Source organism: Amphiprion ocellaris, chromosome 22 (genome assembly GCF_022539595.1).
Source record: "Amphiprion ocellaris isolate individual 3 ecotype Okinawa chromosome 22, ASM2253959v1, whole genome shotgun sequence".
Classification (NCBI taxonomy): Eukaryota; Metazoa; Chordata; class Actinopteri; family Pomacentridae; genus Amphiprion; species Amphiprion ocellaris.
The window spans coordinates 16,490,481-16,513,395 of NC_072787.1; the positions used below are offsets into that span (position 1 = coordinate 16,490,481).

General features: G+C 39.1%; 2 protein-coding genes across 3 annotated transcripts in view; both read left to right on the forward strand.

The window, feature by feature from the left end:
• Nucleotides 1-3,004, forward strand: part of oxsr1b (oxidative stress responsive kinase 1b) — a 41,951-nt gene extending 38,947 nt beyond the window's left edge. For both annotated transcript variants that reach the window (XM_035946455.2, XM_035946456.2), the window contains one exon: nt 57-3,004. In XM_035946455.2, the coding sequence (XP_035802348.1) occupies nt 57-131 (75 nt within the window). In that variant the 3' untranslated portion in view covers nt 132-3,004. The remainder of the gene's footprint in view (nt 1-56) is intronic.
• A 151-nt stretch (nt 3,005-3,155) lies between these two features.
• Nucleotides 3,156-20,507, forward strand: LOC111567982 (uncharacterized). Its single transcript, XM_055007343.1, has 19 exons — nt 3,156-5,613; nt 7,112-7,215; nt 7,605-7,759; nt 8,983-9,154; nt 9,254-9,374; nt 9,448-9,542; nt 9,629-9,843; nt 11,125-11,233; nt 11,356-11,550; nt 14,900-15,281; nt 16,550-16,653; nt 16,798-16,949; nt 17,422-17,593; nt 17,694-17,814; nt 17,909-18,003; nt 18,118-18,332; nt 18,428-18,536; nt 18,614-18,808; nt 18,913-20,507. The coding sequence occupies exons 1-19, from the start codon at nt 5,239-5,241 to the stop codon at nt 18,980-18,982; spliced, it is 3,156 nt and encodes a 1,051-aa protein (XP_054863318.1). The 5' UTR covers nt 3,156-5,238; the 3' UTR covers nt 18,983-20,507.
• The last annotated feature ends 2,408 nt before the right edge of the window (nt 20,508-22,915 follow it).

Below are 22,915 nucleotides of genomic sequence, written 5' to 3' on the forward strand. Positions count from 1 at the left end.
ACCATCCAGGTATGTTTTTGCTAACAATTTTTGATCACTGCCATTTATTTTCATAGGCTTCTGGAATTGAGGGATCCGAAATACCAGATGACGTCAAGTTGATGGGCTTTGCTCAGCTCAGCATTAGTTAAACTGTTGTTCTACCTGGGACCGTGACTTGCCTAAAAAATGTGAAAATTTCAAAAAAAAAAAAAATAGTTTAATGCATTTTTTTTTCTTTCCATGGCTGTAAAGAAACCACTACTGCCAAAGAAAACAGTACCATTGTGTCACCAATAGGATTATAAAATGCCGCCTCGATAAATTAGGTGGTCCGCTGAAGTGTCAGAGCGAACAGTATGAGAATCACTCGGAAAAAAAAAAGTTTACAGTGTATATGTAGAAGGATGCAAGTATCAACAACAAGCTGTTTTTCGTTTCTGATCTCCATCGTTCTGTTATTTTTCTCTCTAATATGTGATGCATTTGCACAATCTGAACTAACGCCCTTGAATCCTGATAAGTGTAACAATGCCTTATATTCATCAGAACTACTGAATGCACGTTTTGGGGACGTCCCCCAGCTACCATATGGAGCATTGTGTTGTCTGAAATGCACAAATGTGGTTTCAGCTGCTGATGTCAAACTTTTTACTACATTTTAATTGAACTAAATATTACATTTTAGACATACTAAATGTAATTCCAGTGACTTTATCAGAAGGCTGTGAACACAGTAATGGTTTAGTTAAATTCTGTATTTTTCCTGTTATCAACAAAACCCATAAAAGACCAAAATCAGCAAAGTGTATCTCTAAATGTTGAATTTCTGTACAGTGACTCTGCCCATTTGTTCCTTACAAATGGGTAAAAACTGTAAGGTGTCATTTAATACAAACAGTGAAATCCTTTCCTAGAATGATTTGTGTAAAGCATTACTCAAACACACAATGATTCACTTCTTGGAGATATATTTTGCAGCATTTGGTTCTCGGTGAGGTTTTTCAGCAGCAGCAAAGTTCATGGTTGAGTCAAATTTCTGTGGCGATTTTTTTCTGACTGAAGTTTATCTTTAATAACGGCTGTCGAACATTTAAGCTGCATCCCAGTAACAAAGGAGGTCTGTTGCAGAGGCTAATGAGCTGCTATATATCAATCTTACTCATTAATATGATTGATTAACTGGGATACGACATGGAATTTGTTGACAATAATATAAAATACAGGATATCATCAAACTTATCCTCCTGATAGAAATCTCAACTAATTTTGCTTGATAAAAAAGCTTAGGAAAACAGTTTTGACAAGCACTGTGGTAGCCTCCAAAAAATGTATAAAAATTAAGTCCATGTAGACTGAAATCACTGTCTTCTCTATCTGATTATCAATTGAGTTGTGAAGTAAAAAGTTCTGCAGCAGCTGAAACCACATGTTGTATGAGCAGATGTCTGTCTGTCGGTATTAGTTTGTGTCTGTTTGGAATCGGTTTCACAAATCCTCAAAAAAAAAGAAAACGATTTAAGTGCATATTTGTTTATGTGGATGAAAAATAAGTACTTGATTTAACCTCTAGTATGTAAATAATGACATTTGGCTTTGATTTGTTTTTATACTGGGTGTTTCACTCTTGGCCTTTTTTCTGTCTTGTGACACGACTGTGGGTTGAAGGAAGTCGACAGCAGTGCCGCAAAAGTGACTTCCCTGGTTTTGCAGGACGCACTGTCGTTAGCCGTGTGTCACGGATGATGCTCATTTACCTTTACTCATCAGATATCTTCAGCTTTTTACTTTTTGCCTTTTGAAAAGTTTGAATATATTTTACAGTGGAAGCACAGATGCACCACTTAATGCCTGGCCACCTTAAATTTCCCCAAATTTTGAGCTGAGTAACGGCAAAATTGCCTCCAACTCTTACTAAAGCGGAGGCTGTTTACAGTAGCTAGTTCTTTTAACCCACACCTGAAGTCATACAGCTGCTTAAACATATGTTTTTCTTTTTAAATGGCTAAAATGGAAGATTTTTTTCCTTCAGCTTTGAAAAGCTCAACCGTGATTGTAAACATTTTTGAATAAGGCTGTTATCAGCACAGATGTTACATCCTTTCAGCCGCACTGTGGATGTTTTTGTGCGTTAATGTGCATTAATAACATGGTTTGATGATGAATGCGCACCTCGCAGTTACCGGTGACGTCAGCGGGAGGTTCATTTACCGCTCAGCTGTAATGTGTAGATCTGAAATGCCAGCAAGGTTTAACTGTTTAATTTGGTGATGTGATACTGTCATAACCCTCCAGATGCCATATTGAATGAAACTGAATGCATTTTTGCTTGCAGATAAAATGTTAAGATTAAATATTTGTATTTTGACTATAAACATGTTAAATTTTACGCTAGCCTTAAATTGAAAATGACCAAGTGTATTTTTTTCCTCTCTCTTTTTTTTTTTTTTTTTTTGGACAAGGTTTTGATTTAGACTTCAAGTGTCTTTGAAAAGTAGTTGTGGTTACACGTGAAGATACTTGGAATAAAGATTATACAGGTGTGTCCAACTCATGTGCTCCTATAAGAGGTGCAGCAAACTCAATGTTACTGTTAAGTTTTCAAACTGCAGTATTTGGTGCCATTTTCCTGGGTGTCATCTGCAGCTGACGGCAGACAAGGACAGGATCGGTGTGTATGACCCCTGAGAGAAGTGTGTGTCTGTTTGTGTGTGTGTGTGTGTGTTGTGTAGATTGAGCCCTTCTTCTAACTGAGTTGAAGATCTAATGGCTTATTTCTCCTCCCTCTTTCTCCAACAGTCTCTAACAAAACTGTAGCAACTGAACAGACAACCTGGAAAAAAAAAAACTAAACAAAAAACACTTTTTGTCCAGGCAATAACTAATCAAGGCTGTGATATATTTGAACTTTCTGCCTGTTTTCAGTTGTTTTTTTCATTCTTTCATTTGCTCTATTTTTGATTGTTTTGGAGTTCGAAGCATGTTTCTCTGGATTATTTTTAATCAATAAAGAATGAGCATATCAGCCTCCTCCTAGAACATTGTTTTTGTAAATGTAACTGGTTTTGAATAGAATTGTTCCTGTTAGTTAAGAGAACTTTACACAAGAACTGAAAGGGGACAACAAAGAAGCCTGAAGTGATTTAATTACCATTTAGTTTTGGACTTCAGTCTCATCCTCTGCAGTATGTCACCTGTTGTAAGTCTTATTTTCTAGCTGATTCTCAGTTTGAGGAACTGGATTTGTTCCATAGCGCTTAATCCCTTCAGGTTTATTGTCTTCATATCTTAAAGGTCGCCTCTATCAGCATTTTACAGCCTGTTTTACGTGCCCTTGTGTCCACTTTCTCCCCTCACATCCTGATTTGTTCCGTAGTATTGGTCAAGCTTCGTAAATATTTAGCATTTACCTTAATGCACCTCTACAGCAGACCTTCTGGTCAGTGCACTGTACTGTCTAAAGAACTGTGAGTTCCTTATCTGTTAGCTTTTTGTCAAGGTGGTTTTAACAAGGCTTGGACTTGGACATTGTGGTCCTGCCAGCTACATAAAAGTCACAGGATTCTGTCAAGCAAGCAATTTAGAAACAGTTCAGCACATCATCGTTTCCTGTTGTAAATATAGAAGATGGGGGGAAAAGCTATTGAGAGAGTTAACAGAGAGTTGTTAGTTTCTTTTCTTACCAAACTAAAGTCCTATTTGTACAGAAGCATTTTGCTGCCATGCCAGAAAAGGAAACTGGATTAGTTTCACATTATAACTTCACATTATGACAAGACATGCTATTTATGCTGTGTCTAATGTGAAGTGTTCGACTCCAACTCTAAGAGTCTGACTCATTCTTGCAGCATGCATTTTAAAATTCGTCTTTGTGTATACATGTTCAGCAGCAGCAGAATTACTCTACGTCTCAACCCATCATGATGTAACTTACTTAAACTGTGTACATGAGCCATATTCTTCAATTGAAGTAACAGTAACACATTAAGTAACATATATACTACATATAATCCATCTATGTGTTATGACGCTACAGTATGAAACATAGTTTGGTTTACCGCTTCTTTCCTCTTTCATTCTGATATACAGCGAGTCTCTATATCTGTTCTCTCTTCTTGTGTATCCACGTCTCAGTATCTTTGTCACAATTTGTCTGTTGCTGTTTTTCTCAAATGCCCAGTCCATGACATTACAATATGAAACATTTCACATTATTACAAGATATTGGTAGAACAAGAAAAGCTTCTTAAGACATGGTTTGTATGTTGTAATAATGCAAAAATATCTTGTTAAAACATGAAAAACATGTTGTCAGAAACTTTTCATGGTGTAACATCCTACAGATCTGTTATTATTTTTCTGGTGTGGCAGCTTTCCTTTCTAAATGTGTAAGATTTCTATGTGCTAAAGCTGCTGAAAATGTAAAAAATGTGCTTCTAAATATGAAGAAGTAATTGTGTCAGGAATGCGACAGTGTGGTTTAATCAGTTTTGATAGGAGGTGCTTACATGAGTGGTTATCAGGCTGATTCTTATGTTTAAAATATCACATTTACATACGCGTGTCCCCATTCACATGATATGTATCCCATTAGTGGTGACAGCATGGCATTAGTGAGGACACCTGTGATGCTGACGAACACAAACCACCTTTCTCTCATGACTTCCAGGTGTCTGCTTTAATGCAACACATTTCACTGTGTAGTTAAACACCCACAAGAGTACAGTTCGTGTATTTTATCATTTTACTTTTGTGTACAGCGTCTTTGTTTCTACTTCTTGCATGTTGAGTAGCAGTAAGATATGATCACTCTCCTAAGCTGCTGCTGCTGTTGAAAGCAGCTCAGTCAGTCTGGTTAGTGAAGGATTTCTGAGAACTTTGGGAGATCTTTACACTCCGGGAATATTTTTTTGGCTCCAAGGTTGAATGTCCACCATATGTGCTCCTCCTGATAAGGTCATGATAAGACTTTTGTGTCCTACACTCATAGGTTTAGGCCTTTTATCTACAATTTGTGCATCAAACAGTATGGCCTGTTATTATACTGATAAAAGAAGCTACACCTGAGGTACTCTGACAGGTCACACTGGGCAGTATACTAGTCTGTTTGTAAGAAATTGACTCTCGTAAACACGGTGATTATCAGTTTAAACATTAACTTGGAGGTCTATCGTCAAGTGGACTGCTGCTGACTGAGCCTCGTTTTAAACCATCTTTGTGTGTTCCTGCGTTACACTCAGAGGACATTCACATTCAGCTATGAGCAACTTTGCGCAGATCCTGAAGGAGATCGGGGAGTTTGGTTTATATCAGAAACGCCTGGTGGCTGCGTTATGCATCCCCAGTGTGTTTGTAGCTTTTGACGTTATTGGGCAGGTGTTTACAGGCATGACCTTCCCACATCACTGCAACACTGACTGGATCTTGGAGCGTGGACCCAACCTGACAGAGGAGAGGCAAAAGAGTCTAACCATCCCTGTGAATGAGGATGGAAGCTATAAAAGCTGTGAAATGTTCACACCTGTGGATTGGGATTTGGAAGACATTGAAAAGTATGGGATTAACAGTACAACAGGATGCATAAATGGAACAGATTTTGAGATACCTGAAGGTGCCTCCAGCATTCTGACTCAGGTGATATATGTTTGTTTGTTGCTGTGCAAGAGCTGAACTTATCTTGTGCTACCAGTTCATTGTACCTTAATGAATGCTTGTAGGATTTTAGTTTTGCAGTTTGCCATTTTATTGCATACATAGGTGTTGTTAGATTTATTGTTTTCTGCATTAAAAATAAATGTGAACTGGATAAGAGAAGTCGATGTAATCAACATGACGTCACCCATTAGTTTGTGGACTACCGCGCTGAAGTCTTGTGTTTGTTGTTTGCCATCACCATTTGTTTTTGGCACCTCATCTTTGGATGAGAAGGCGGGGCTGTGGAGGAGATGCGCCAGAAATTATCTGCTAATGCCAGTCATCTTGGTTAGCAGGGAGCTGCTGTAATTCACAGCAACTGTGATATTAGAGGAGATGCTAATTTCGGATTGTGAAATTCAAGCTTGAAGCAAAATATACTCACCATGGGGGAAAAAATGGTGGATGCAGTTTGTAGTCTAATTGAAGGATGAGTCTTGTAGAGCCAGACCTATCAGCAGTGATGTAGAATAGTCTGACTGCACCTAATTATCATATATAGAAAAACAAATGCTCTGGCTTGTTTTTAGGGTTACCGATCACCATCAACTGCAGTGAGCCTCAGCCCAGGATTCAGTGATGGTGTCCCCTCAAATTAGATGCAAGGCAGTTGTTTCGATGGAACATTTGCATGCAGTGAGGAAAGCACCGTCATTGAAATGGCTAATTTACTGAAAGAACCAAGCAGGCCGACCTTACTGCACAATCCAGATCTACAGTAAAACTTGCCATTTTCAGAATGAGTCGAGAAAGCCGGATGAAATGAGCAGCCTAAATGGTGAGCCAGACTAATGTACAGTAGACAATCTATGCACCTGCGCAGAAGTTTTTGTATGGCTTTTGATTAAATTTACGTCACCAGGACCCTACTGGACCATCACGTACTTGCAGAAAATATAACCCTAATCTTGGAGTGTCTTTTAGTACAACCTAACAACAACAAAGCATTTTTAGGTGACCAAAATGTTGCAATTACCGTTCACAAACTGAAAGCATGCTAAAAGAGACAAAGCTTGAAACTCATTCACAGCTATCTAAATGTGTACACTGCCATCAATGTGCATTGCTGTGCCTCTTGTTGCCATGGTAGTAAGGGGTAGGGTAACTTCTATAGAATCTGACTTCTTTTTGCAACCAGAGGAGTCGCCTCCTGCTGGCTGTTACAAAGAATGCAGGTTTAGACCCCTTCTGCATTGGTTTAATTTTTTTAGACCACAAAGATATGTCCAAAGTCTATTAGTATGAATTGTCAACTCTGATCTTTAGTTCCTGCCTGAGCCACCATATTCTTCTCTTGATATTTAGTAATGGAATTTGGTTAATAACCGGTTTGTGATACTCGATGCTGTTTAATGATAGCTTGTTTTGTTTACATATTGATTAAAAATATACTGCAAATGTCATGATGTATTCTTTCTTCTTCTTTTGCTGTTATCAGTTTAACCTGGTGTGTGACAGGAGTAGTTTTATCGAGGCCTCACAGTCCATCTACATGGCTGGTCTTCTGGTCGGAGCATTGCTGATGGGGCAGTTGGCTGACAGGTACGGACCTCCATTCAAATGCAACTGACCTTAAGACAGTGATTATTTAGTCCATTTAGTGCCCTGACCTTTAAATCCTTGTAAATAAGAAATAACTACTGGATGCACACATTCTACTAAAACTACTGCACATAGCTTCCACATTTTATGTCCAGTTATTCAATGATGAGCTGCTTATAAGCACATTTTGCCAATGTGACACTGAAAAGGCAAGAGAAATGTGAGGTTTCTTCTGAAAAGATGCCATATAGAAGATTGAAGGAAAAATAACTAGATGAAATCCATCTGCTGATATTTGAAAAACAACAAATACTATTAATTTTACTGCATGTCACGTTTGTTTAAAAGCTCACACATTAATATAACAGATCTTTTTCATGTCTCTGTAGGTTTGGTCGACGCTTTGTGGTCCTGCTTTCACTCCTCCTGCTGCTGTTGTTTGGTGTGGGTGCTGGTTTCTCACCCAACATCTATGTTTATATAGTTCTTAAATTTTTAGGTGGCATCTCTATTTCAGGCATTATTGCTAATGCATTTGTGATAGGTGGGTACAATGTTCACAGCTGAATTTAATGCGACCGTCTGACACTGCGTCATTTTTGGTTCTGCCCCTGCAGAGCTCTAAAATCAGACAGCTGAATTCTACACATGGTGATTTAAAGCTGCTGATATGTGTAGATGACACACAAAAAACTTGAATTAATGTAAACTGACACCATTTTGTTTCACGGTTTTAAGAGGGAGTATGTGAGTTTAATCAAATGCAATTTTAGTCAAATCAAGTGAAAATAGTTCATGGTCCAACCCTGTCTCTGCAAAATGACATTCCTAAACAATTAAACTGCACTCTTATTTCAATTTTGAAAGAAACGTGCCTTCACTTTGAAAAAAAAAACACAACACTGTGACATATTAGGCTTTCAAATGACAAAGTTGCAAAGTCCACATCAGGAAGAAGAGGGAGGGTCAAGGTGTAAATCAGCAACAGGATTTTCACCCATGAAGCTGGGGTTTGTTTCCCATGTGGGAGCATTATTCTTAGACTCAAGTTTGGTTTTTGCTTGTTTATTTTCAACAAATACTCATATATAATTTGGCAGGAGATACATTTTCCTCAAAACAGAAGTAAGAATGCACTTTAGTTGTATGGGAACATACATTTTGCACCATCTGCTAGCTTTACCTTGCATGAATTTTCAGCAGACACAAAAATATTCTGTAAATGAGAAACAAAAGTGGCTCGGACCAATTCACACAACACTATTCTAGCTCGTCCTGTGCACATTTTTGCTTTTACACATTCATGCTAATGCACAGGACAGAGAGGGAGGGAAAAGAGGGTAAAGGGAGTGAGAGGGACGGTGAATCCTACACAGGCTAAATCTAAATACGCTAACTAACTAATCAACAAACTGATCTGTGCATCCTGTGTGGCATTAATCCCTGACTATAATCTACATCCGTCTAAATGAGCAAAGCAAAGCGCCTGAGTTTAACATGCATGCCCATAATCATGGATGGGTGTTGCTAACAAATGTCTATACACACAACAACGCTAAATCAGTTAGACCTCAGTCTGTTTTTATGATTGTATAATTAAAAATCTCAGCAGTGTCTTGACTTGCACTCCAGGAGTATATTGTGATTTGAGCTTTGCATGCATTGCACTGTTGCAGTCCAGAACCATAAAAACACATTAAAACAGGCAACGCTCCACCTGAAAAATGCTGAAGTTGTGCCTTTTCCATGTGTGTTGTTGCTGTTCAGGTGGAGAATGGAGTGATTCTTCCAAGTTTGCTCTCTGCACCATTGTCTGCCACTCTTTTTTCCCTCTTGGACTGATGGTGTTGTCTGGCCTCGCCTATTTGATCCGCAACTGGAGGATCCTGCAGCTGGTGCTCTTCAGCCCTCTCATCCTCGTCGTGGGAATCTACTACATGTCAGCAGCCGATTTGGCCACATTAGATGCTTATTTCAGAAAAACATAAAATACCACATAGATTTCAGTTTGTAACCCTGGTACCTATCTGTCTGCTAGAGTTCTTCCAGAATCGGCTCGCTGGCTCATTACTCAGGGCAGGAAGAAGGAGGCCATAAAGGCGATCAGGAAAGCAGCCCAAGTGAACAAGAGAGACGTCCCAGAAGATCTTCTAGAAAAAGTGAGCAGCATCGAATACAATAAAGTGCTGAAATGAATACACTCTACCTAAATGTTACACTTATATTGTGTAGCTGGAGTTTGAGGATACATCCAAAAGAGGAAGCATGCTGGACATCTTCAGGATCTCTTATCTGCGAAAGCGTGCTATCATAATGAGCTACCTGTGGTGAGTATCATTTCAAGCCATAAACGTCTGCCCACTGAAACCATTCTCTCTGTGGCCGCACTGAAGTTGTCTCTCACATTGAATAGGTTTGGAACTAGTCTGGTGTACTATGGACTGAGCCTGAATGTTGGCAAATTTGGTGTGGATATTTACCTCACGCAGTTCATCTTTGGCGTGGTAGAACTACCTGCACGTCTGGGCACTTTGCCTCTTCTCCAGCGCTTTGGGAGGAGAATCTGTCAAGCAGGAGTGCTGCTTTTTGCAGGGGTTGCTTGCCTCGGAATCCTTTTTATACCAACAGGTAACGTAGCGATGGGTAATGCATGTCTGCTGTTATCTGAGTCAAGATATTGATCGTCTGATTTTGAAGATCAGGGCTAATCACAGTTTTATAAAAATGTAACCCTTTAAGAGATTTATCAAAAAATTCAAGCAGGAGTTCTATTTTTGGAGACGTTTTTGCTTCTTTCCTGCTCTAAAAACAAGATATAACGAGTTGGGTTCATTAGTATTTGGACATTTAACAGATTTTGTAATATGAAGCAACTGACGTGTGATTGAAACGTTGACTTTCAACATAAATATTGTATTAACCACCATTCTACATACTCCTCCGTTTTCACAGGCTCAAATGCAACTGCACCGTAATCATAAATATCAGGATTATTTTAAAATCTTGCATGCAGTTCTTTTCAGTGATTGCCTGACGTCTGGAGCACATGAATATCAGTGCATTTACTACAGCTGCCTTCGGGTGCTGTTTGTTCTTGGGTCTTTGTAGACAGTTGACTGACAAGTAGTTGCATGGCCTGTTGTTGCCTGCTTCCTCAATATTTAATGGCAAATTAAGGAGATAAATTTCCTGCTTCAGAGAAACCTCTTCACAACATCTAGCCAAATCAAGAACACACTCATGGATGTCGACTCATCACTGTCAAAATGCACAATCAAGACACACCTGTATGAATGCAAACACAGAGTGCAGACCTCAAGATGCAAAATACTAGTGACCCTTAAGTACATATAGAATAGATTTGGCATAGGAAAAAGCCTGCCTAATTCTAAAACAAGATTCTTTGGACAAATTAAACCAAGATTAACTTGTACCAGACTGACAGGAAGATGAGAGTAAAGAGAAAGACTGGACGGGCTCATGATCCAAATCATACTGGTGTTTATTGCTGATGGGATGGCTGACAGAAGTAGCAAGATGCATTCTGAGGTGTGTGGAGCTTTACTTCGAACCACATCTCGAAAGCAACCAAAGAGACAAAGAAATGCAATGATTTGGAAAAGCTGAGTCGGTCAACCCAATTGAGATGCTTTTCGCAAAAATGAAGGTAGAAAGATCCAAAAATAAGAAACTAAAAGTGGCTGTAGTAAAAGAAACATGGTGATGACCATTGGTTCGAGACTTAAGGTTTTGTTAAACGTTGGATTTAAGCTGGAAGTCTGCCCTTTAAGTATATCTTGATTGCTTTATTTTAGATCCACTGTGGGTTTGTGCAGAGGCAAAAATATTAAACTTGCATGTCACTTCTTCCCTGTTTGACCCAGATGTATGTTTTTGTTGGTCCATCAGACCTTCCTGTAGTGGTAACAGTCGTAGCCGTGCTGGGAAAATTTGCTGCTACTGCCAGTTTTTCCACAGTTTATGTTTATACTGCAGAATTATATCCAACCACTCTAAGGTAAGACGGATAATATCCCTGATGAGAAATGAAAAAATGTTTTAATAAGACATACTGGCAGAAGATGCCATGTTTTTTCTTAGTAGTTGCAATGAGACTGAGTTTATTGTCTGTCCTGGTAGGCAGAATGGTGTAGGACTGAACTCCACGTTTGCTCGTGTTGCCGGCATCCTCGCTCCACTGATCAGACTCCTGGATGTCTATCATCACATCATCCCCATGCTGATATATGGCATTGTTCCTATTATTGCTGGGGGGGTTTGTTTCCTCCTGCCTGAAACCCTCAATGCTGAACTTCAGGACCATGTTGAGCCTACGTGAGTTGCTGAACCATTTCACAAGTCATTTCACTTACAAGAATTCTAAATAACAGTCATCTTCTTATCCATTTTAGAGAACCTAAGGATGGGACTTCAGAAACGAGATCCTTCACTGATGAGGGAAAATCAGGAAAGAGCACAAAAATGTAATTTATATGGTTGCACTGGTTTTCACAGTTTTAATGCTGTGCTTCCTGACAGCTGGCACAATGCTAAAAGTAATTTGTTCATATGCAGACCTTCAACTGAATCACATTTAACTTGTAAATTATTACACAAAATATTTTTTTGTAGTTACAATCTGTTACATTTTACCAGGTTGTAACCAAAAAAAATTTTTTTGTAGTTACAGTCTGTTAACAGTTTGCTTCATTTGTACAAAAGCTATGTGTTGTTTGATAACTGAAATTTGCGTGTGTGTTTTTATATGTGCTGTGTATTTGCTATACACTTGTCTTCTCGCGTTATGGTTGTTGGGTGAGAGTGTTTTTGTTTTCCCATGAATAAACTGTGAACCCTCTGTATGTATTTCAGATATTAATGATCATTATTTATGCAGCACGTTTCAAAATCTAGTTCACAAAGTGCCTCACAGGACAACAAATATACAAGAGAAGGTCATGAAATCATCAGAAGTTTAAAAATACTGATAGGACCACAGCAAAGTGTATAAAACAAACAGAGCAGAAGCATAAATAAAACAATAAATTACAGTAAATTAAATAAAAACTCTGAAATGTGTTTCTGATGAAAAAAGTCTCAAGAAAAGATTGAAGAGGTCATGCGTTCGGCCGACCTGATTTTAAAAAAAAGAGGGTGATGTTGTCATATTTCATTATTCTTGTTGAAACAAATGCTATGAGTCAGCTCTCATGAAAAAATATGGGAATAAGCACAATAAAGTACAACATAATCATCATTGTTATTCATCTTTCTTCACACATAAATTCAGCAATGAGTTGTTGAACATAGTGAAATATTAGCAGCTTTTTATTGAGAGTGTTGATGGTGCAAAAGTTTGGAATGTGCTTGCTCTGGAGTTTTGCATCCATATTTCAAAAAAACCTGACAGATGTTGCTTTCGGCACTGTCGCCTTGCATCTTGTGTTTGAAGCGACCCATTTCTGCTGACTGTCTTTTCATTAAAGGCACACATGTAGGATTTAGCAACATCTAGTGGTCAGGTTGCAGATTGCAGCCAATCATTTCTCAGTTTGTACATATGCGACTCCTTTCCTTGCCTCCTGTCCTCATGTCTTATTCCATCAAATCTGAGATACAAGAGGAGGAGATATGCGGATAGAGGAGTCGAGGCAACAGACATTAAGTGACATTAGTAAAGTTGTACGTGTAGTACAGCTATATCCCCTACATAAGTACACCCATCAGCCACAATTGGTACTATGTGGCGTTCTGCTGGAAAACCTCGGATTCTGGCATCCATGTTGATGAGACTTAGACACCCACATAAACACTGTCCCAGAACAAGCAGACTCCCTCATGCAACGGCAATCCTAAATGTTGTTGGCCGACATCCGCAGGAAGGTGCACCCCACTACATTGCAAAAACAATCAGGACAATCGCCCCCAAGATGTTGATTTGACCTCCAAAATTTCTAGACCCACTTTTGATCAAGCATGAACAGGATGCAGTGGAACAAGTTTGATTCATGGAGGCCCCACTGCACAATCCAAAGGATCCAACGTCCTGTACCAGACCCCATAGGACATCCTGAGATGTCCTCTGGTCCAGACCCAGTGGTTCAGAGCATTTTTCACCACAGAAGAGGGACCACAATATTAGGCAGGTGGTCATAATGCTATGCCTGATCGATGTATATGCTATGCATACTGATACTGCTTCAAAATATCAGGAAGGACAGGAAATTTAAGCACGCATTTGAATATTTATGAATCCCCTAAGAAGGAACACCTACATTTTCAGAGTCCTAGTCCCACTTTGCTGTGTGTCACTCCTCTTTTATACATCACAGGTGCCTAAAAGATTTTTCCACAAAGGATGTGATAAGGATACACTCATGTATACTTGTTCATAGATTCTCCTGCAGACCTCCCCTTGTTCCTCTGGTCTCCCCTGCAGAAGCATTTTAGGGAATGAAACATCCTTAAAGATGCCACACTAACATCAATTTCCGAGTCACAGGCAGGAGGAAAGAGAACAGAGGAGAGGAGGAGGCTCAAAATAGAAACATGAGAAGGGAGTTATTTTCGGGGGATCCTACACTAATAAAATCACAATTATGGATATTAAATTCCATTTCTACTAATATATTCCCCATATGTCCTACACACTGGACCTTCAAATTAGTGATTTCACAAAGTGAGTTGCTGAGTGCAAGCTAGTGTCATTGGACTGAAAGCAAATGTGACACGCCTGTGTTTTCTCCAGTGCATGTAAGTGTTCTGACAGCACGGATTTAGACTATCAGCATTTTAAAATTAATCAGAAAATAATGTGTTTATGGTCTGGAAATGGTCATTTGGACAAATTACATTTTTTGTTGATATTTCCAGATGTAAAGTACATGTTTGACATTTCTTTAGGTCATTTTGTTTACTCTGCACTGGCTATTTGGTTGACCTGTATTGTGCTTATTACTCCACCAAGGAACACGGCGGAGTTATGTGACCACCTGTGCACAACATTACTCAAAAACAGACAAACGGATTTGGATGAAATTTTCAGGGAAGGTCAGAAATGACACCAGGACCTCCTCATTAGATTTTGGCAGTGATGCATCTTATACTCTGGATCCAGGGATTTGTGAAGGATTTCCCACTGTGAGATAGTGGTCGGCACGGTGTTGCTGTAACTATGACAAGTGAATGCTATGTCTGCTGCCTGTTGACGATCACATGATTGCAATCCTACTACAAATCCACCGGGACTTATCCGTCGGAAGTCATACTCGGTGTTTCCGTGTCCCTGCATATTTAGGCCAGGTGATCAGGTATCAGTAAATAACATACACATGCATAACACACACCTGTGCTCAGTGCAAGGTAATTTTTATTAAAGATTTCATCATTAGGAAATGATACAAAGACTGAGCAGCCTTGGCTGAGTACTGTGGCACTCTCTGAGTGCCTTTCTTGTTGTTATTGCCATTGTCTTTGTCAGCATACCTTGTACTGACTTGGCTAACTTAGTTTTTCTTGCTGCTATGCAAATGCTGGTGATGGCTGTCTTTCAGGAAAGAAGAAACCAATAACTGACAGAATCACGTTTGGTTAAACATTAATTTACCAGATAGTTTGTAGTGATCTATTCTTCATGTCTCTGTTCATTTTGGAGTTTGTAAGGAACCTCTGCAAGCTGACCACACATCGCTATGAGCAACTTTGGAGACATCCTGAAGGAAATCGGGGAGTTTGGGTTGTTTCAGAAATGCTTACTCTTTGCATCATGCATCTCCAATGTGTTTGTGGGGTTTGATGTTTTTGCTCAGGTGCTGATGGGAAGAAGCTTCCCACATCACTGCAACACTGACTGGATCTTGGAGCGTGGACCCAACCTGACAGAGGAGAGACAAAAGAATCTCACCATCCCAGTGAACGAGGATGGAAGCTTTAAAAGCTGTGAAATGTTCACACCTGTGGATTGGAAACTGGAAAGCATTGAAAAGTATGGGATTAACACCACAACAAAATGCATGGATGGATGGGACTATGAGGCTGGGCCAGGTGTTTCCACCCTTGTGACAGAGGTAAACAAAGAAAAAGATCATTTGTTTATATTCTCTTTGCAGGTCTGTAGATTAAGATCCTTGCTTGAAACGTTTCCCCCTGTATGTCCTGTGTTTGTATTAATTGATTTCTAAAATCCTACTGAAAATTTATCGTGTAAAATGTCTGTGATGGAGCTCAGGACTCAACCAGGGGATGGTTGTTAGGTAATCAAGTTTTTATGACTAACTTTATTAACAATGGCTCTTATTTGTCTGGTGAAGAAAAGTACACAGTGTGACTTGCAGTTGTTGCTTCATGGCTCCTCTGTTAGGTAATAACTTCAGTAAGTAATTTATGAAGTTTCTGGCCTCGTTTGCCGTTTTTTCATGCACCCAGATTTTTGCAACTCTCTATCTTTGGAGATGCCCACATGGATCCTGCTGCTGTTTGATGTTGCAAGTATTGAATTAACTCAGAGGAAAGACTCCTATAAACAACTGGAAGCAGCGAACTAAACTTCAACTCCTTTTAATATTTTCTAAATGAGATTGCCATCACAACTGTTACAGAAAAGTGAGCAGAGTGCTCATCCAGAGAGAAAAGAGACACCTTCTAATGCTTTCAAATAATGGAAAGGAATGCATGTCTTAAAGGAGCGCAAGTAACAGGCTTATCACACTGCATTGTTAAAGTGAGACGGGTGAAGACACTCTGGAGCATTCATCTGGAGGCAACCTTTCAGATTTTTGTCTCCCCAAATGAACCACATTGTTCATCTAAAAAGGCCTCTGATGAAGAGAGGGATAAGACCAGAGCTACCACTGGTTTGACTTTCCCAAGATTGAGATTTGCTTCTTCTGCAAATGCTGCAATTTGAGGGGAGTAAAGGGGGATATGCTCTCCTTCTTGTTAACAAATGACCAAAATACATCCCTCTTATGAACCTTCCATCCCATCTGTGTGTTTGTTGGTGGTGAGGCAAAAATGGGATGCTACCGTTGGATCATCCCCCCTTTCAAAAAATAGTAAAACACCTCCTGATTCAATGTATTTTACAATGCTCCTGGGCATGCAACCTATGTCATTGTAAATGACAATGCATTACTTGTCCTCACTATTTTCACAAGCTGTGCTGCCGCATGTTCTCACAATATCAACTCCTCAAAGGAGGTGTGGTCAACTCATCTGTTTGTTCCAGTCTGAGATGCTGATGCTCTTTTGTGACATCCAGTGGTTCAGAATATCATGTACAACAGCTAAAATGTATTAATTTCCCTTCACCTGTTGCCATTGATCTTGTTTTCAGTTTGATGTGGTTTGTGACAAGAGTGATTTGATTGAGGCATCACAGTCCATCTCCATGGCAGGAATGATGGTTGGAGCTTTGGTGTTTGGGGTGATTGCTGACAGGTGGGTTTCTGTGATTTAAGTTTCCTCATGAAGAACTATTCATGTTTATAAAAATAACATTAGTGCATACCAGAAAAGAAATTATATATTGTGCCTCCTAAAAGAATTAGAAGTATTTATATTTCTGTTGTCCTCTCTTTATAGGTTTGGCAGACGATTTCCAATCTTGCTTGCATCTTTCCTCATGCTGTTGTCTGGTGTGAGCATTGCTTTCTCACCAAACATTTATATTTACATGGTTGTCAAATTTTTATGTGGGACTTCAAGTGCTGTCGTTATGAACTTTTGTGTGATGGGTAGGTGCACCAATTATGAATAATATCATTGTATTTGTGCTGTCAAGAGATTGTTTTGAGTCAGATTATTTGGTTGTCAGTTCATGTTATCATCATTCTCATTCATTTTCCTTGTTTTTAATTTCTCATACTCACCAGCATTGCCCAATAACTGGCATCAGCAGGGCTACATAATTACACTGTATTCTTGTCAACGTTTTCTAAAAGCTCATGCCAACAATGACAATAACCTGTAAAAAAAGACGAGAAAAAATTCTGAAATATGGTTTCCAAAAAGGTCGGCACAAATATACAGTATACCCTGCAAACATGTTTGTTGAAGTGAGTTTTTGAACGTTTAAGTATGTAAAATGAAAAAATAAGCCTGCAAATGTGTATAATATATATTATCTGACATAGCTGCTAAACTTGACACCGCTGTTGCCACTAAAATAAAACAACCCAATATGTACAACCCTTATCTGTCTTACAGCTGTGGAATGGACCAATCCTTCAAACTCTGCTTTTTGCACAGTGGCAATTGTAGCCTTCTTCGGTGTTGGACAGATGTTATTGTCTGGTATTGCCTATTTGATCCACAACTGGAGAATCCTGCAGCTGGTGCTCTTCAGCCCTCTTGTCATTCTCCTGATATTACATTTCTGGTAAGAAACCTCTAATACCATCATTCAGTAAAATTATTGCAAGAGAAACTGTGGTTGTATTGACTAAATCATTCTTTCTTTTGAAATTGTGTTTCTACAGGTTTCTACCAGAATCAGCTCGGTGGCTCTTGACACACGGCAAGAAGAAGAAAGCACAAAAGGAGCTCCAGCGAGCAGCCAGGATCAATAGGATGAAACTACCAGAAGACCTGCTGGACCAGGTGATCAGCATCAAACACACTTTGACTTAGACAAAATAAACTAAACCTCTAAATGCACTGGATGTTTTCTAAAAGTTGCTTTTTCCTCATTCAGATAAATATGGAGCGTACATCTGAAAGAAGAAACATGTTTGACATCTTCAAAATACCGTATCTGAGAAAATATACTCTAATAATGGGCTTCATCTGGTGAGATGACGTTCATGCCATTGTCCTTAATATCTGATGTGCAGACATTTGTCACAGTTATCTTGTTTTTGAGAAGAAGTGAAACCAAAAGCCTCTCTTGGTCTCTGATTTCAGGTTTGCAGCAAGTCTTCTGTTCTATGGACTGAGCCTGAATGTTGGCAGTTTTGGCTTGAATATCTACCTCACAGAGTTTGTCTTTGCTCTTGTTGAAATTCCTGGCCATTTTTGTGGTTTGTTTCTTATTCAACACTTTGGAAGGAGAATATGTGAAGCATGTTTCCTGATCTTTGGGGGTACTGCTTGCCTTGTGATACTTCCTGTCCCAAAAGGTGATGTTAACACCTTGAACATTTTTTTTCATTTGGATGAATTTTCCAGTTTCCTAACTTTATGTTTGTGTTTTTTTCATTTTTTTTTCAATCAGATCTTCCTGTGGTGGTAACAGTCATTGCTCTGGTGGGGAAATTTGCTGCCACTGCTTCTTTCAGCACAGCCTACGTTTATGCAGCAGAATTATACCCGACTGTTTTAAGGTAATGCCAAATATGCTGTAATGCATACGCAGAACCTTTTCAGTCATCATGTGATTCTTGATAGTGGGTCTTTGCAGGCAGAATGGTGTAGGTCTGAACTCCATGTGTGCTCGTGTTGCCGGCATCCTCGCTCCACTGATCAGGCTGCTGGAGGTTTATCATTACACCATTCCCATGCTGATATATGGCATCATCCCCATTGCTGCTGGTAGTTTCTGTTTGCTGCTGCCTGAAACCCTCAATGTTCAACTTCAGGACCACACTGAGCTCAAGTGAGTGGAGTTATGTATGTAATATGATTTTAATGACAAAATGCAGTAACTGTATTGATATAATGATATTCCTCCTTCTGTTTTTATTATTATTATTATCATAGGACAACAGTGAATGAACCAATGAGGGAAGGACTCCCTGTTGAAGAAGTTATTCACGAGCAACAACTGTAATTTGTACTGAAATCATGATAAGATTATTCCACCTTAAATCATCAGGGGCCTTCTGCTTGACTTTTTCTGATTTGTGTGACACTTTTTGCATCATAAACTGTGCATGTTTAAAATGTAAAATTGTCCATTGATATATAGAGTGCTTTCCATTTAAATTGCCTGTTGATCCACTTTCAGCATGTTTTTTTGCACTGAAATCTGAGACTGTTTGAACAACAATATGTCAGGAGCTGCTAAAGATAAAAGCTTGAAATTTTCACTGTTGTTTTTAATTGTGCTTTTGATTCAGAATCTACAATATTGGACAAGTAGATGAGAAGTCATCATGAATGAAAAGTCCCATGATTGAGCACACAAGCAAAAAGTTGATAATGCAAAAGTCAACTACTTTTTTAGTGTTTCAACTGACCCATAATCAGAGATTATTTGATCTACTTGTCCAGGGTCACAGATTCCAGGATTAAGGTCGATCAACAGGCAATTTGGAACATATTTCATATATATAGAGCATTTCACACATCCTTTTAGAAACATCCACATTTTTTGATGAGCGCAAATTGTTCTAAAAGTCTGATGAGTTCAGATGTTGAGTTTTTTTTATTTATTTATCATTAGACATGAAATTTGTGAACAAAAACTGTCAAAAACATTCTGTAATAAGTAGTTGATCAGTAATTATTTGTGAGAAAAGCATTTTTAAAATAGATTATACATTATTACATTAGGATTTCTTCAATGGTAATGCAATGTTACTTTGCTTAATTCACTGAAAAAATAAACTTTGAACACTAATTGTGCCATTTGTAGAAACTCAATGTTGTAAGCAAGTAGAAACTTGTGATGGTCTACCAGACTTAATAGTCTCTCTACTTTCTGTCTGCCAGACTATTAATGCCACTAGTTTGTCTTTGAATCTAATCGATTCACATCAACACGTTTATGTCCCAGCAAGTGCTAAAAGTTTTATCTTTGACCCAGGATTTTCTTTTTTGGCTGACTGTGCAACTTTGTGATAACAACGTCAGTGTGGCCACATGATCATAACTTATTATAAAGGATAAGGCCGTCCTCCTCTTACCTGTCTGGTCTAAACCCCTCCCATGTTATTAGATTTGCAGTAGATGAAGGGAATGGATTCCCTTCTCCAGACCCTTTCTGATGATATTCCCATTTTCTATAATACTCTGCAGCTGACTCAAAACAAGTTAATTTACAGGGGAAAAGAAATTATTATATTATTAAAGTGTGAGGAGAAAACAAAAAAAAAAATAAAATAAAAGTTTTTCATACATTTGTCATTTCATGACAGTCTTGAGTTTCCAATTCCTAATTTTCTATGATGGAATCATGAAACACATGCATGTTTGTCACAGAAAAACAATCATGCATTTTGGTTATTTTATAGCTTTATTATAAATCTACTGGATCAAACTTATACATGCATAGTTGTGTTAATGAAATTTTCTTTTGTGGCATGGCCTCTTCCCTTCTTTTGAGTGATTACGTTTGACTGCAGCAAAAACTGCTCTCTCTCTCTCTCTCTCTCTCTCTCTCTCTCTCTCTCTCTCTCTCTCTCTCTCTCTCTCTCTCTCTCTCTCTCTCTATATATATATATATATATATATATATATATATATATATATATACTGTCCACATCGCTGTGCCACTGGATCGGGGGCTTTCTCACCAACAGGCCTCAGATGGTGAGAATGGGAGACAACACATCCTCCACACTGGTCCTGAGCACAGGAACACCACAGGGCTGTGTGCTCAGCCCAGCCCTCTTCACTCTCTTCACCAGCGACTGTTCTGCCATTCACTCCACAAACACGGGTGTGAAGTTTACCAACGACACCACCGTAGTGGGTCTCATATCAGACAATGATGAGACCTAGTATAGAGAGGAGATCCAGCACTTTATTCAGAGGTGCTCAGACAACAATCTTGTTCTAAACACCAGCAAGACCAAGGAGGTCGTGTACTACAGGAGGTCCAGGAGGGTAGAGCATGCTCCTCTACTCATTCAAGGGGAAGCAGTCGAGGGTGTTGACAACATCAAGTTCCTGAGCGTCCACATTCCATCTGATCTGACCTGGTCCCTGAACACAGCTCACCTAGTAAAGAAGGCCCAACAAAGACTCTTCTTCCGTAGAAAGCTGAAATGTGCTGGTCTCTCCCCTCAGCTCCTGGCACACTTTTACAGAGCCACAATAGAAGGCATCCTCTGTCTTGGTGCAACAGTGTGGTATGGGGGCTGCACAGCTCAGGACAGAATGGACTTAGCTCGGGTGGTGAAAACAGCTCAGGGGATTGTGGGAAGTCCTCTTCCAGACCTGGATTCAATATACGCGGTCCGGGACCAGTGGAAGGCCTGACATACCCCACCCTCCCCGGAAATGGACTATTTGTTACCCTACCCTTGCGCAAATGACACAGGAACATAAAAAGTCTAACTTCCAGACTGAAAAACAATTTTTATCCCAGAGCTGTCCAGTCCATGTCCCCCTTGCACATACAAACAGACACACTATGTGCAATAAAGAACTGAGTTTTGCATTGGATTGCACTTTACCACCCATCCTACTGCTCATTTGCACTAATTCTGTTTGCATATTTACATCTTTTGAGGATTTTTATTTTTTTGTATATAGTATGCCTTTTTCTATCTTTTATCCACAGCTGAGAGTCACCAATCAAAATTTTATCTGTGTGAAAACACAATGCCAATAAAGTTCTTGATTCTTGATATTTAGATTTTTGTTCATGACTGTAGAACTTCCAATATGTATATATACATTCACACAAATACCAATTGTCAAACAGTGTGCAACCGTTAGAAATAAAACAGATTTTCAACAAGTTAAAAAAAAAACAAGCAGAAATCACATGTTTAATGGAATGTACATTTATACATAGACAAGTCAGCAATAAACACCAAGTCAGACATGCCCTCTTGGACTGGGTTTCCTGCATTGTTAGTAAACTGTTTTGACCAAGCACCAGCAAAACTTCCCTGCTGTCTTGAGTTTTGAGTGTGCATATGTGAGGGTTAGGAAAGTAACACTTGAATTTATATGACTTTAGGGTCCGTGTACGGATCTGGTAATTGGCTTTTCCGTTCTGAAACGGGTATTGAAAACAAAAAACGAGTGGTTATTTGATTTTCGTTTTAAAATACAAAAATTAAAATTGAAATACGCGGCATTTTTCCTTTTCATGATCAAAAAGGGATATGCGATTTTTTTTTTAAATGCTTTGATTTTCGTTTTATATTTAGAATAACAAGAAAGTAAAATCAGTAAGAGACAGAAACGAAAAAAAGTCCGCTTTTTCATTTTCTGAGACCGGAAGTGGTCATCAGCAAGTGTGAAGCCAAACGACAACAAGATTCTCAGAGGGCGGAGCCAGAGAGCAGTGATTGGTCAGACCATAGATAATATAGAAGACAGAGCGCTGGTATCTAGTCAATGTGTATCCATGGTCGGCACGTCTTGTAGCATCTCTGGCTGCTGTTGATCTTGTTTTTGGAGTAAAACACGGTAAGAAGGTAAATACTTCGAACCAGTAGCGTTGTCTTGTTGTACGTTAAGTCAGCGACTTGTGAAGAGTTGTGTTTTGTCGTGTTTCAGCAGTTGGTCCGGACGCGTTAGCTAGCTAAGCGGCTAAGTTAGCTAGCGGGCTAATTAACACAGGTGGCTAACTTACCGCTGAACACCTGTGTTAGTTGCTGTCGCAGCTGTCCTCATTATTAGAATGACCGTCTCAACCTGTATTTCTCTGCTGTGTATTTTAGCTTTTAAAAAACAACCAGCCATTGTATTTATTTATTATTGCATGTATTTGTAGTAAAACATGAGTTGAAACATCCTACTTTTGGATCTAGAACTGCACAAGCCGTTCATTTTCAGTCACCTGATGAGTTAAACTCCCCTT

What these genes read in the sequence shown, in the direction of transcription:
- LOC111567982 (XM_055007343.1), top strand. Translation starts at nt 5,239, where the DNA reads ATGAGCAACTTTGCGCAGATCCTGAAGGAGATCGGGGAGTTTGGTTTA. An exon ending in CAGGACCATGTTGAGCCTAC is followed by an intron (nt 11,551 to 14,899) that starts GTGAGTTGCTGA and finishes AAGCTGACCACA; the next exon opens with CATCGCTATGAGCAACTTTG. An exon ending in CAGGACCACACTGAGCTCAA is followed by an intron (nt 18,809 to 18,912) that starts GTGAGTGGAGTT and finishes TTATTATCATAG; the next exon opens with GACAACAGTGAATGAACCAA.